This window comes from Nicotiana attenuata, chromosome 3, assembly GCF_001879085.1.
Source record: "Nicotiana attenuata strain UT chromosome 3, NIATTr2, whole genome shotgun sequence".
Lineage (NCBI taxonomy): Eukaryota > Viridiplantae > Streptophyta > Magnoliopsida > Solanales > Solanaceae > Nicotiana > Nicotiana attenuata.
Window position 1 is genome coordinate 62,524,883 of NC_031991.1, and position 15,437 is coordinate 62,540,319.

A 15,437-nucleotide genomic window follows, 5' to 3' on the forward strand; every position below is an offset into this window, starting at 1 on the left:
ATATATACCGTTGCTTATCAGTTGGGATACTGTTATATTATTTATTTCTTTCAACTGAGAGACTAAGGTCTCTTGAGGCATCATTTGCTCTTTCAGTGCAATTAATAGTAATATGGAGAAACAGAATGAGGGAAGTGATTCTTTGTTGAGAAAAAAAGATGCAGCTTTATTTGCTTGGCCATGGGAGAACTTGGGCAATTATAAGGCATGTATTTTTGTTGTATGCAACTACTCAATATATAATATATATTCTTCATTGATGATTTTTGTTTTGGATTTATGATATGGTTTCATATGTGTTATATGCAGTATTTGTCATATGGACCATTTCTTGCAAAAGTCATATATTCTATGTATTGGAAAGAGAACATAGAGGAGGATATTTGGTGCTTGCATATTCTTATCTTGTGTGCTTTGAGAGGCCTTGTTCATCAGCTATGGAGTACTTATAGCAATATGTTATATCTAGTTCGAACACGACGAGTGTCTCAAGAAGGCATAGGTTTTGAGCAGATTGATAATGAATGGCATTGGTATGAATTCTTTTCATTCCCAATCTTATCTCACTTTATGCATCCAAATGGAGAGTGAAAGAAACAAGGAAAACAAGACTAATAATTGCAGATACTGATGAAGGCAGCCCGGTGCACAAAGCATCCTGTGTTCACGTAGGGTCCGAGTAAGGGCCGCACCCCAAGAGGGTGTAATGCAGGCAGCCTACCCTGATGCAAGCATCAGTAATTGCAAATACTGATGAAATATTGAAAAACTTGATTGAGCAGAATTTCAAGTGAAATAACTCACAAAACTTGTACTTGATGTTGTGTCTTGTTTCTGGTTTGATCTCAAACAGGGACAATTTCCTTATCCTTCAAGCGATTGTGGGATCGTTCGCCTACTTGAACTTCCCTTCACTGGCAAATCTTCCACTATGGGATGTAAGAGGCTTTATTTCTTGTCTCATACTCCATATTGGGATCTCAGAACCACTGTACTATTGGATGCACAAAATATTGCATTCTCCTCATCTGTTTCCGCTATACCACTGGCAACACCATGAGTCTAAAATTACACACCCCTTTACTGGTAATGTAACTACATCGATTTTAGCAGTCTCACCTGATGCTAGTAATTTGTTGTAGAGGTTCGCTAACAATTTTGTTTGCGATGCAGCTGGGCATGCAACATTCCTGGAACATCTTTTGCTTTGTGTGGTTGTAGGAATTCCAACCCTGGGCATTGCATTTATTGGTTACGGATCAATAATCGTTATGTACAGTTATATTCTGGCATTTGATTTCTTAAGATGTTTGGGACACAGCAACGTCGAAATCTTTCCTCATGGTTTCTATCAGCGTGTTCCACTACTTAGATATATTATTTACTGCCCAACGTAAGTTCCATAACTTACTTTGTTTGATGCAATATTTAATACTATCTGTTATCTTCAGAAACATCTAAATTAAGAAATTACATCTAATTTTCTGGTTTAAAAAGGGCAGCCGGGTGCACTAAGCTCCCGCTATACTCGGGGTCCCGGGGAGGGCCGGACCACAAGGGTCTATTGAATGCAGCCTTACCCTGCATTTCTGCAAGAGGCTGTTTCTATGGCTCGAACCCGTGATCTCCTGGTCATATGGCAGTAACTTTACCAGTTATGCCAATGCTCCCCTTCAAAAAGGCAGCCCAGTGCACTTGCTCCCGCTATGCGCGAGATCCGGGGAAGAGCCTGACCACAAGGGTCTATTGTACGTAGCCTTACCCTGCATTTCTGCAAGAGGCTGTTTTCAGAGCTCTCTAATTTTCTGGTTTTTTTAATGAATTTTCCTTCCAAATCATGTTTGACAAGTTACAATGTTCTTCCACTTTCTTGTTGTGCTTTGTATTGACTATTAAATCCAGTAATTTAAAGTATGTCCCTTTGTTGCAGATACCACAGTCTACACCATCAGGATATGAAGACTAATTTCTGCCTCTTCATGCCTCTCTATGATTTTTTGGGAAATACTTTAAATACCGATTCTTGGAACCTTCAGAAAGAAATAAGTTCAAGGACAAGTTAGTTACTCTTCCCACCTCTCTATGTTTTTCTAGTTTCCATGAATTTAAAAGTAGAAGTAGATTTTCATGTTATTATTAGACCGTTTATATTTTCTGAAATGGTTCCCTTTCATGAAGGTACAGATGAAAGGGCACCAGATTTTGTGTTTCTAGCACATATTGTTGATATTATGTCATCAATGCATACCCCGTTTTTGTTCCGGTCATTCAGCTCAGTGCCTTTCTCTACAAGGCTCTTCTTGTTACCGTTATGGCCTTTTGCCTTTTTGGTCGTGCTTAGTATGTGGCTGAAGTCCAAGGTTCTTTTGATCAGCTTTTACAACATACGAGGGAAACTGAACCAATCTTGGGTTGTGCCCAGGGCTGGTTTTCAGGTAATTGGGTTTCAAAGATAATGCCTAACTGAATCTCCAAGCTGTTTGATTCTGAGCGTATATTTTCCATTCCATTTCTGGTTATCTAAAACATATATTATGTTGCAGTATTTCTTACCCTTTGCTGCAGAAGGCATAAATAATCTCATTGAAGAAGCTATTCTTAGAGCTGATAAACTCGGCGTCAAGGTCATAAGCCTTGCTGCATTAAACAAGGTAAGTCTCATTTTCATTTCCTGTTTCTAATTTCTATTGTTTCTTTACAGAATCCTTATAGTCTATGCTGGCTACTTTAGTGCAATGTGCATTCTACATCCGCTAGAAATATAAGCCTTTTTCCTAGTTTTAGACTCGAAAATCCTTCAAATTTAAGGGATGAGATATTAATATGTTCAGAATAGGAACGGCTCATTATTATTGGTCATGTTGTTTATGGAAGAAACTTACTGCAGAATGAAGCTCTAAATGGCGGTGGAACACTCTTTGTCAACAAGCATCCTAATCTCAAAGTCCGAGTAGTCCATGGGAACACCTTGACAGCTGCTGTGATCTTAAATGAGATTCCTCGATATGTGAATGAGGTCTTTTTAACAGGTGCTACTTCTAAGCTTGGGAGAGCCATTGCACTCTATCTTGCTCGTCGAAGAGTCAGAGTTCTGGTAAGATTAGCTAAATAGATTAAATTCTTCAGGATTCTGCATTATCAAGAGAAATTTGTTAGGCTGCTAAGCAAAAGAAATGCATAGAAGTAGTCAAGTAGGCACATTAAAATACATTAACAGCCCTTACACAACAACATACCCAGTGTAGTCCCACAAATGGGGTTTGGGGAGGATAGAGTGTACGCATGCCTTAACCCTGCCTTTAGTAAGGCAGAGAGGCTGTTTCCGGTAGACCGACGCGGAGAGGGGAAGGGCAATAGCAAGTAAACTGATCTAACAACCAAAGCAGAAATACAAAACTAGCAATAGGCAATGCAATTAGGAAACCGAGACACAAGACAACAACAAGTAGTAACAAAAGTCTAGGGATACGAAAAAAACACGAAAGACACCAAGTGGTGTATCAAAGCTACTGCTACAAACAAGGACAACACTCGGCCACCTAACCCTCTACCTTTATTCTCAACCTCCACACCTTCCTATCTATGGTCATGTTCTCAGTGAGCAGGAACAACGCCATATCTTGCCTAATTACCTCTCTACAATACTTCTACGGCCTGCCTCTACCTCTTCGTTGGCCCTCCCATGCCAGCCTCTCACACCTCCTCACCGGAGCATCAGCTAAGCATCTTATTCTACAATATTGATGGCCATCATAGCGTATCATGAGGATCCAGTATTTTAGCAGAAAAACACCAATTTTATAAAGAATCTGCCTCTTTCTTACATTTTTCTACCGTTAAGTTGGGAATCCAAGACAATCTCTACGAAAACATGGTAAGTTAGGAAAGCAAAGTAGCCAGACAGACTCTATGAAGAAGTCACACCCCTTCCTCTTCAGAGGAAGATTAACAAGGATTTAACCAAGAACCTGCCCTCTGAACCTCAGTGCACTTCCAATTTTCTGAAAGTCATCTCAAACACTAAAACCTTACACAATCATAAAAGAAGTTTTTTAAAGATCCAAACTGTTAGAAATATGCTTTAGAAGCTGCTCTCAGTAAAATTATTTTACTGTTTCAGCTATTTACTGCAGTAATTTAGCTTGAATTTGAAATAATTTTGAACTAGTCTTTAGGAGTGAACTAGTCTCTAGGAGTTAGTTATTTTCAGCATATTTTGTGCTGATTTTTAGGTCTTTTAAGTTAGTATTTCTCTTATAAATTGTAGTCCAAATGCAGTAAAATAGTATAGTATTTTCAGCTTCAGTTCTTTTTACATCTATTCCAGTATATTTTTTATTTTCTTGTCATCTTCCCAGTTATTTCCCTTAATTTCTTTTATCAAGAACCAACAATTGGTATCAGAGCCATCTTCTTAAGGGACCTAAGTAAAATCTTTTCTTGAGTGAGATGGAGACTGAAATGAGTTTTTCTCAATTGGCTCCTCCAGTCTTTGATGGTGAAAATTACCAACTGTGGGCAGTGAGAATGGAGACTTACTTGGAGGCTTTAGATCTTTGGGAGGCCGTGGAAGAGGATTATGATGTTCTTCCGCTGCCTAACAATCCCACCATGGCCCAGATCAAGAGTCACAAGGAAAAGAAAACCAGGAAATCAAAGGCGAAAGCAACTTTGTTTGCTGGTGTGTCTGCAACAATTTTCACGAGAGTTATGACTCTCAAATCAGCAAAAGAAATATGGGATTATCTGAAGGGAGAATATACAGGAGATGAAAGAGTACGGGGCATGAAGGTGTTGGATTTAATAAGGGAATTCGAGTTGCAAAAAATGAAGGAATCTGAGACTGTCAAAGAATACTCAGATCGGTTGCTTGGCATTGTTAACAAGGTAAGATTGCTTGGTACTAAATTTAAAGATTCAAGAATTGTTGAAAAAATTCTTGTTACGGTGCCTGAAAAATATGAAGTATCCATAACTACCTTGGAAAATACAAAGGATCTATCCAAGATTACCTTGGCAGAATTGTTAAATACATTGCAGGCACAAGAGCAAAGGAGGCTTATGAGGCAAGATGGTATGGTTGAAGGAGCCCTGGCAGCCAACCACAAAACTCAAAGCAAGGGTAATAATGTTAAAAAAAATTACCCGCCTTGTCAGCACTGTGGCAAAAAAGGTCATCCACCATTCAAATGTTGGAAGAGGCCAGATGCAAAGTGCAAAATTTGCAACCAACTTGGTCATGAAGCTGTAATTTGCAAAGGCAAATATCAAAAGCATGAAGCAGATGCCCAAGTCGCCAATGAAGAAGAAGAAGATCACTTGTTTGTGGCAACTATTCTTTCAACCAAAAAATCTGATTTTTGGTTGATTGACAGTGGTTGTACAAACCACATGACATATGACAGAAATCTTTTCAAAGAGTTCACGTCTATAGGAAATAAGAAAGTCAGAATTGGAAATGGTGATTATATTCTTGCTAAAGGAAAAGGAACTGTTGCAATCCCAACAAATTCAGGTACTAAGAAAATTTCAGATGTTCTTTATGTTCCTGATATTGATCAAAATTTATTAAGTGTTGGACAACTAATGGAAAAAGGATTTAAAGTATCCTTTGAAGATAAATATTGTTTCATTTATGATGCAACTGGACTTGAGATTTTAAGGGTTAAAATGAGAGGTAAAAATTTCTCATTTGATCCAACCGAAGATGAAGAATGGAGCCAAAAGAATCTACTAAGTGCAGGTAATTCTCCAACTGAGGACATATGTGAAAATAAGGTAAGGAAGAAGTTGTCAATATTTCAGAAAATGCAATTCTGGAAGAAAGTTGACAAGTCTCAAGGCAAGATGCAAATGAAGCTGAAAAACGAGCCAACTTATTTCATTAACAATCATGAGATGCAGCAAAATACAGAAGTGAACTCGATTCACTGCAAGTCCAAAGATCAGTTGGCAGATTTACGTACAAAGTCGCTTCCAGTTAAAGGTTTACAAGGGACAAATTCAGAATTTGCAGCTTCAAAAGCAAGGAGGAGTGTTAGAAATATGCTTTAGAAGCTGCTCTCAGTAAAATTATTTTACTGTTTCAGCTATTTACTGCAGTAATTTAGCTTGAATTTGAAATAATTTTGAACTAGTCTTTAGGAGTGAACTAGTCTCTAGGAGTTAGTTATTTTCAGCATATTTTGTGCTAATTTTTAGGTCTTTTAAGTTAGTATTTCTCTTATAAATTGTAGTCCAAATGCAGTAAAATAGTATAGTATTTTCAGCTTCAGTTCTTTTTACATCTATTCCAGTATATTTTTTATTTTCTTGTCTTCTTCCCAGTTATTTCCCTTAATTTCTTTTATCAAGAACCAACAACTCTGCACTTCACTTCTGTCCTCCTCATGACATCCATCCCACCCTTGCACATGCTTATTGAATGATACATGCTCTAACCTGCCTGTAGCATCCAACTTCTCCTTACCCTCGCTTAACCGATGCCGCTCTTTAACAGTCATGATAACTTTCTGAGTTTCTCATAGCTAATGGCATGAATGACCATAGACTTCTCATCTTCCAATACCTGACCACAACTATGAGCAACTTATCATGTTCGATGCCAAAATTGACGTGCCTGCTGCTTAAATGAATCATGCAGCGAATTTCAAGACTTCGCCAATCTTATTTTGACTAGTTGCAAAATTTGCAGAATTTATGAGACTGAAAAAACAGCCGAGCTTCATAATTATCCCCATGAGAAACCAGCTCATAATTTAAATTTTGTACTAAATCTTTTGTTTTCTTATACATTGGTAATATCTTTCTAACTTAGACACCACAAGCATCACCCCTTTGTTTTCCTAAACAAAAAAAAAAAAACAACGGATAGCTTTTCACTATACTGTACTATGCTTTCTCAAACAAGAATCATATGTGGTTGCTTTTGTACTATTCATTCTTCATCTGGAACAGTGGAAAGAGTCTAAAAAGTGATGAATTCAGCTCTGACTTCGTTGTAGTTGCTTTTCATCCATATAAACCAAAACAACATACTGCGAAAAGTTACACGCATCGCTTCCTCCATTGACCTGCTGCTATCAAAACTTGACAATGCAGTAACAGTAAAGCAAAGCATTGCTCAATAAAAACCAGTGGTGGAATTAAGTGGCCACAAATAAGCTACTGGCAGTATGCCTTCCTCCTCCACTGGGGTTGGCCTCCTAGACCAAGATAGCAACGATATTACTTCTGCTGGACATCCATATATACTGAAACTGGATGGAGCTGTTTTTGGAACAATTAAAATCTTAGGAAAGCCAAAGACAGTTAATGATCAAGTTAACGTATTTGCAAACCTTCCTATCACTCCCTTCACCCTTGAGACTTGATTATCAGAAGACAACTGAGGAAGATGCACAACACTGGCTAGCTCCGAATCAGAATAAACCTGCAAATATTGCCTGAAGGTAAAAGGTGAAAAGCAAGAGAAAGGGCTTTCATTATTTAAAAATGTTTTGAGAATACAATATCATTCAGAAAATAGGGAATTAGATATATTGAAGTGATGGGACATTATGTAGCATTTCCTTAAAGTTAGATAGAATTGAGTTGGTTTGGACCAGCCCCTGCTGCCTTTAAATTGTCCATTCTAATAAGGGTAGTCTTCTAATGCAGATGCTGACTCAGTCCACTGAGAGGTTCATGAAAATACAAAGAGAAGCTCCTGCTGATTGCCAGAAGTTTCTGGTTCAAGTGACAAAGTACCAAGGGGCTAAACACTGTAAGGTAATGGTTTGAAGATATTTCCACAAATAGGCTTTTCAAAGAAGCCAAAATAGGAATTACATGTGTGCCACTCAACTGTTGGATATCAGAGGCAGTATTCATCAGTTTAATAGATTTAAGGGAAATGATTTTGCATAATTCGTTTTACACAAAATCTGAGATAAGGCTAAGATCATAACTTTGCCCAACAAAAAAATATTGTGTGGTGGAATCTAACTCCTTCATATGTTTACTGAAATATTTCCACTAGTATCTGTTGCAGCTGAAATGTTATAATACGATTATATAAAGGAGTTGTGATGTTTTGTGAATGACAGACGTGGATACTCGGCAAATGGGCTACTCCTCGAGAGCAGAGCTGGGCTCCATCTGGAACTCATTTTTATCAGTTTGTGGTTCCTCCTGTCATTCCCTTTCGCAGAGACTGTACCTATGGAAAATTAGCAGCAATGAGACTTCCAAAAGATGTCACTGGCTTAGGAACTTGTGAGGTATACATCACATCATATGCTATCGCCTTTTTTCCTGCGACGTTTTTTTATATAGAAAATCATAGAAACACTAAGCCAACCGGATAACAATTTAGTGTGAAATCCAAACTTTGGTAGATAGAGTTGTGTTAGTGACAACCACATTCCATAGTCTCGCCTGTTAGTAGCATCAGTAGTTTATGACACTGTTACATGTTTTGCATAGTGGAAACAATCTGTTGCAGAAATACAAAGTAAGACTGCATACAGTAGACCCAATATAGTCCATTTTAAGATTAGTGCACCAGACTGCTCTTTTTACATGTTTTATATGAATTTTCACTGTGCTTCTGTACTTCACCAGTATACAATGGGAAGAGGCGTAGTTCATGCTTGTCACGCGGGTGGGCTAGTGCATCTTCTTGAAGGTTGGACACACCATGAGGTTGGAGCCATCGACGTTGATCGGATTGATGTTGTGTGGGAGGCTGCATTAAAGCATGGTTTGAAACCCTTGTATAATTCAAGATAGTGGAACCATTTATCTGTTGTTCTTCAGAAAACACTCCTTAATAACATAAAAGGTTTGGAGCTGTAGCAAAGTCCATAGATATAAGGTCTTCCAAAGATTCTTTCACAAGTCACTACTTCCTTATATGTAGAATCTATTTGTATTCAAACCAAAACTGTAAGCTGAATAAAGAAAATAAACTATAGATCATTGTAATTACCGCAAAAATTCACTGTTAATGTAAAGCCAATGGCATCTCAGCTGCCAGAATACTGTCAAGTTTCAGAGACAGGCAAGATCTGCTATTGAAATTTCTTTAAGAGTACTCAGATGAATATATGTATGTTTTCTTTTCACATATTGAGTGTCACCTGCTTGGCCTTTTGCTACTCAATACAAATTCGACCAAGGATCCAGTGTATGATAAATTGTTTGGCACCTAGACTGTTCGTATTAAGCTGCTTCTTCTGGCGTTGGATGATAATCCAGCCATGCATACCAAACAACAACAACCCAGTATAATCCCATAAGTGGGGTCTGATCAGAACGACCAACTCATACTAATAAAATCTGAAAACACACTAGGGACATGCTACATCCTTCCATAGCAAGATTTGTTCCAAATAAAAGGAGAATGAAAATGCTCACCTCAATTAGGCTTGCTACAAGTTATCACATATATCTCACACTCAAAAATTATGTGGTGGTTAGATGCGTTCTCTCTTTAGGAAGGGCATTCAAGCTGGGGCCACAAGAACCCCTTTGTTATATCAGGATTTGTTAAAAGACGATATCACACAGTCTTACAGAATCAATCAGCAACCGAAACTAGTCTCACTTGCTTGTACATTATCTTAGAAACTTCTTTAGGCAAGGAAAGTCTCACTTGCTTGGCCAATTGCTACTGAATGCAAAATCACAGTGGTGACTCAAGTGTATACTTATGATAAATCAAATGTTATTACACATCTGGAACTGGTCTCCTGGATTTCACCATCCAAGCATCAAAAACACAAAACACAAGATATCCAGAGAAGGGTGGGGGTAATGCGTGGAAGATGTTAGGCGCTGAGTTCAAGAAATCTTTGTGCCATGGGATGTTTAGCTTCAGAGAGTTGATCAGGCTTTAATATTTCTACAATCTCCCCATTAACAAGCAGACATACTATATCTGCTATTCTCTTTATTTGTTTGATGCTATGTGAAACCATAACAACGGTCAAATTCTGCTCCCTCTTCAGCTTTACAAGAACATTCTCAATATTCTGTGTTGATATCGGATCCAGTGCACTTGTTGGCTCATCCAGCAGCAGAACCTTACAGATACAGAAACATAAGGTTAGATACTTATTTCACATTTAATGTAATTGGTCGACTGAAGTTTCTTTTGTCAAAACTGGTGAAATCTTGGTATATTTAAAATTTACCTCTGGTTCATTAGCCAAGGTCCTAGCAAGTGCAACTCTCTGAGCTTGACCAACAGAGAGTTCCCCGCCGGACTTGTTGAAGAAAGATGAGTCTAGGTCAGCTAGAGTCAGCAACTTGTATACCTCATTGTCGCTTAACTTTTTTCCTTTTAATTGTGGCCCATATCTTACGTTATCTGCAACAGTGCCTGAAACAATTTTCCACAAAGAGCACTTAATCAAGCATCAGTTAGTACAACTCTGCAATTAAATATATGTTGACAAAGGAGTTACATTTTATTAAGTAGTAATAGTAGCCTGGTAGTTGAGACTTCGCCCTTTTTCCTTCAGTAAAGCCGAGCCCAACTATTATATTGATTACGCCAAATAGCTTTAGAGGCTCTTACTAGATAGGGTGCAATAACCACACTTTAAAACTTTATCCAGCTCTCAAACTATATGATCCTCGTCACCGTGTCAACTAATACTGATAGTAGTTATCCTACCGACCGCCCCAGTTCCCAGGGTTAGGGTATTCCTTATTGTGAGCCTATTGAGCTTAGAACTAAACTAGTTGATTCTCGCTGGCCACTCCTATTAGATTGAGCATTATTTCAGGCAATAGATACTTTTAAGGGATCTTTATACAAATAGCCGACCATATTTACTATTTACTTTTTCTAGGCATATACACAGATTATACATTGATTAAACACAATTATATACATATATTACATAAATTATATTATCAGGGGCACGGTCTACCACTGAGCTAATAGCATGTCGTGCGAGTAAAAAAGGGGGTCCTATCAACTTGTTCCGACCTAGGATAATGAGCTCATGAGCTTGGTCTTACTTCACCGTCGAGAAAGGAAAGAAGAAGTTTAACTCAGACGTAGCTCCCTTTTTTTTCGGGGGGTGGTATGAAGCAGTGTCAAACCAAAATACCCAACAAGCATTTGCTCTCCCTCAAAAGGAGGTGATCCAGCCGTAATGGATTATACCTTTACCGGCTATTTTTAGTTTAAATGATTGGGTGGACGGCTATTTGGGTGAATTCTTCTACTTTTTTAACATCAAAACATAAGATGGATAAATATCTCTATCAAAAAATGTATCTGTATATAATATTAGAGCTATCTAACTCATCAATAATACAGGTAAATTTTAGGATTTGCAATCGCATACCTTCAAAGAGAACAGGAAGCTGAAACAGCATGCCAATCTTACGGCGGAGAGTGAGTACATCCAGATCACATATATCTTGACCGTCCAAAAACACAGTGTTGGAAGGAGGCTCCCACAGCCGATTAAGTGATCGCAATAAGGTTGACTTTCCGCTACCACTTGGGCCAATGACACCCATGATTATACCTTTGGGTATGTCAACGTTCACATTGTTCAATATAGAAATACCCTTATCCGACACCTTTGTAAGACCCCTTACCTGAATCTTGATTTCTGCACCTTCCCCAAATCCACTCTTATTTACTAGAAGAGGCTCTCTTGATCCTATTATCAAAATTTCAAGAAAAGTAGAAAATCTGCATCAGTTTATATTTCAGGAAAAATGGTTTACTGAAATTAGCTTACAGAACGCTTGTACTAACCTGGTAAAATTTCCATAGTAGTATGAAATATCCAACTGGTAGATTGTAAGCAACTTAGCAGTAGAGGAGAAAAGAAAGGAGCTAGCTAATGTTGTGTTTTGGTCCCGTGGGAAATGAAGGCTTATATGGTATGGAGGAAAGAATCTACCTTCCCCACGTCCACCAAGCACTAGGACAGAGTCTCGTCAAAAGTAAGACACCAATAATAGTGACGTTTTGTCAGAGTGCAATCTCCTTTTAAAGCTGAAAATAGAGAATCTTTTTAGGTGAAAATATCGTTAGCACCTGGGGAGGACTAATCCTATCCTTTTAGGTGAAAATATATGGACACTAAAATACTAAAGAGAATTTTTTTAGTGTGACAATCTCTCACATCTCACTACACATAAAATGGAGAATATAACCAAACAACCCAACATACACCCCGGAACCATCAGACATTAACCCCATGGATGAAGACACTAACCGAGCGCATTCCTATAAGAAAATGCCAGTAGACAAGAAAGACACAACCCAAACTGGATACTATTCAAAAGAGATTGGCACAACAGAAAGAGATGAAAAGGGCAAGGAAAATCTAGGCCCAATCATCCTGTCCCAAGATGATAATACCCGCTTATATGAACCATGGCATTTCTAGGTTATTATCAAAATCTTTGGTAGAAGAATGCCACATCATCTCCTTCGATCCAAACTAATCGATCTATGGAACCCCTCCGAACAGTTAATCTTGATTGACTTAGGGCAGGACATCTTTATAGTCAAATTTGGAAAGGAGGAGAACCTGATAAAGGCACTACACCAAGGACCATGGTTCCTATTGGGAAACTTTCTCTCAGTCAGAAGGTGGGAACCAAAATTTATCCCACAAGAGGCAACAGTGCATTTACTGCTATATGGGTGCGGTTGCCACAATTACCAACAGAATTTTATGACAAAGAGATACTTGAGAAGGTCGGGAGGAAGCTAAAGGAACTCCTCAAAATTGATACGTGCACATCAACTACATTAAGGGGAAGATACGCACAAATTTGTATACAAGCACCACTGGAAATACCAGTAGAAACATCCAACACTATTGGGGATCACAATCAAGCGGTGGTATACGAAGGGGAAAGTGTCCTATGCACAGGATGTGGAAGGATAGGACACACCCTAAAATCGTGTACTCACAGATAAAAGTCCCCTCTTCCAACCCAGGACTAACTTGAATGCTCCTCCTCAAGAGTCAATGTCGATGAGGGAGAGGAATGGAAAACAGTTATCTTCCCCAGAAGAAGGAAACAGGGACACCCTCCACCACAAGGCCAGATTACAACGCCATAGGCAAAAAATGAAAAACATTCCACCCCAACTAGGGGTATCCAAGTCAAAATGTTCGATGCAATCTCCGGTAAGTTTCTTGAAACTAAGACTTTTCTATACAACTCTAAGACTAACCCCATACATGCCAATTCTGAACGCCCTACCAACACAAACTACGGCCCAAAGAAGAATACCCCCATCTCAAAGAGCCATCCCACATGGGAACAACCCATGCGGGAATAGCCCAACACAAGGACTAAGAGGAAAACGGCCCCAGTAGGCGAAGACCCAACTCTCAGCAGAGAAACGGGACCTAAAAATTCAAAAAGTCTAGTTCAAACGGCCCCCAGAGAAAACAAAGCAACATGCCCAAAAGGAACAAGTGGGGGCCTATCAAATCAACAAAGCACGACCCACCCAGACCCAACTACCCCTTCCGTCATAGGGGTCCATACCCACTTGGAGAACCCCATTACCAATGATGCCCCCTACAGAGCTACATCACCCCTACCAAATATTCCTGCAAAAAACTCCTCCATGGATACTCAAGTGCCGTATTCGAGAAACCACAAAAGCTCAGGTGATTTGACACTTTTCGTCAACGCAACCAGATACATATTTAATTTAATATCTCAAGTATTAGACACAGTTTCTAAAATTCAGAATACGGGTAATGATTTAACTCCAATACCATAGATTCATCTTGATTACCCCAAAACCACCCTTTTTAATACAAGTCCAAAAAAGGAAAATAAAAAAAACCCAAAAATGGACCAACATATCAAACCCCCGATCGTCTTAACTTCCACCCCGCCGCCACCAGACCACACATCAGTGTCTTGTCTGTAAGTGGCCCTCCAGGGTTAGGGCCTGTGCTATAATTTTTAGTTGGGAAATCAGCCAATCTCCTTCATCATCCAAAACCCGGTCTTATCTAGCAAGGGTAACAATGGAGGCTCTAAACAATGGTTTGACGACATTTGGAACCCAACTTTGGCAATATTGATGATTCTGCATAGCAGCTTCAACCTACCACAACCAACCAACGATGCTCCATCAGTGCACAACCTCATGCAACAAATCTTCAACTCGATCCCCTTCTTCCCAAACCCAGCAACAACAGACCCAGCAGCGACGCCACAGTTCTCAGTGATAGAATAACGGTTTACGGTCTCAGTAGGAACATTCTCTTCAGCACCGGAGAAGCACCAATCACCACCATTGGGGAATATTTCGAGGGAAATAGCAAAAGCACTAGAGATACTGAAAGGACAGGAAGCCAACAAGGAGGTGGCAAACCAGAGCTCATATTTTCCATTGAGGACAGATTCCCTATGGCTAGAGGTAGTGAGGGCAATGGAATTCAGTGTGGAATACAGCGAGACCCTAATACTGCTCTGCCCCAAAACCCTTGCCAGATGTGGGTTGAGCCTGAGTTCTCGTCAGAACCAGGAAGTGCTAGATACCAGCATCAAGGAGGAATGAAATGATGTCTACCAGGGGAATGAAAAGGCACCGACAGTGGCTCCCAAAACAATGGAATGTTAGAGAGGCAACCCCCTAATGAATTTTATCATATGAAATGTTAGAGAGGCAAACAGTGTGGAGTTCAAGAGACACTGCTCAGAGATAATCAAAATCCACAAGCCAGCCAGGTAGGTGTTGTTAGAGACAAAAATGGCAGACCACAAGAAGCTAGCAGACGAACTGCAATATGACATGCATATCCAATTCCAGTAGTGGGTCATTCTGGAGTATCGTCCTCATGTGGAAAGAAAATGTCCTCCAAGTGGATGAGGTATCGGTCACACCCCAAGGTATCAATGTAATGGTCAAGGTACTACCCTCAAACCCCCATTGGTTATTCTCTGCTATTTATGCAAGTAATAATCTAGAGGATAGGAAAACCATTTGGAGAAAACTTATAAATATTTCAGATAGCATAAATGGTAGTTGGTTTGTGAGTAGGGATTTTAATGAAGTTTTAAAAGCAAGAGACATGTTTGATGGAAACTGCATTAACACTAGCAGAAATAACTTATTCTGGAACTGCATTAACTAGTGTAAATTAGTAGACCTAGGATACAAAGGTAGTAAATGCAGTTGGTCAAATAAGAGATATAGGAACAAGACAAACCTAATTCTAGAAAGAATTGATAGGTGTTTTGCTAATAATGGTTGGAACGGTATTGCTAGTTGAAAGTAATTTGACGAGGGTTCATGTTTCAGCAAAAGCAAAGGGCAGTGAGATTAAGTTGATGGTACTTCGGTAGTATTGTGGCACTTTTTTGTTGGATCGACTGCTGATATCCGAGTTTTCTTGGAGGCACAGAAGAATGTTAGAGTATCTCTCGTGGAATGATTT

The 15,437-nt window shown here is 39.1% G+C and overlaps 3 protein-coding genes across 4 annotated transcripts; 2 read left to right on the plus strand and 1 right to left on the minus strand.

Moving 5' to 3' along the window:
• On the plus strand, nt 1–9,107 carry LOC109223909 (protein ECERIFERUM 3-like). Of its 2 annotated transcripts, none has more exons than XM_019388389.1 (11): nt 1–205; nt 310–533; nt 854–1,086; nt 1,174–1,393; nt 1,931–2,058; nt 2,185–2,435; nt 2,544–2,651; nt 2,888–3,094; nt 7,660–7,770; nt 8,088–8,261; nt 8,605–9,107. In XM_019388389.1, exons 1-11 carry the CDS (start codon nt 113–115, stop codon nt 8,770–8,772), a joined length of 1,917 nt encoding a protein of 638 aa, XP_019243934.1. In that variant the 5' UTR covers nt 1–112; the 3' UTR covers nt 8,773–9,107. The 2 variants fall into 2 exon arrangements, with proteins under 2 accessions (XP_019243934.1, XP_019243933.1); XM_019388388.1 differs by having other exon boundaries at nt 2–205; nt 2,179–2,435.
• LOC109223910 lies at nt 4,366–6,102 on the plus strand. Its single transcript, XM_019388391.1, has 2 exons — nt 4,366–4,887; nt 5,041–6,102. The coding sequence occupies exons 1-2, from the start codon at nt 4,450–4,452 to the stop codon at nt 6,052–6,054; spliced, it is 1,452 nt and encodes a 483-aa protein (XP_019243936.1). The 5' UTR covers nt 4,366–4,449; the 3' UTR covers nt 6,055–6,102.
• On the minus strand, nt 9,586–11,989 carry LOC109223911 (ABC transporter I family member 17). Its single transcript, XM_019388392.1, has 4 exons — nt 11,768–11,989; nt 11,346–11,669; nt 10,179–10,366; nt 9,586–10,067 (listed from the first exon to the last, which is right to left on the minus strand). Exons 1-4 carry the CDS (start codon nt 11,781–11,783, stop codon nt 9,813–9,815), a joined length of 783 nt encoding a protein of 260 aa, XP_019243937.1. The 5' UTR covers nt 11,784–11,989; the 3' UTR covers nt 9,586–9,812.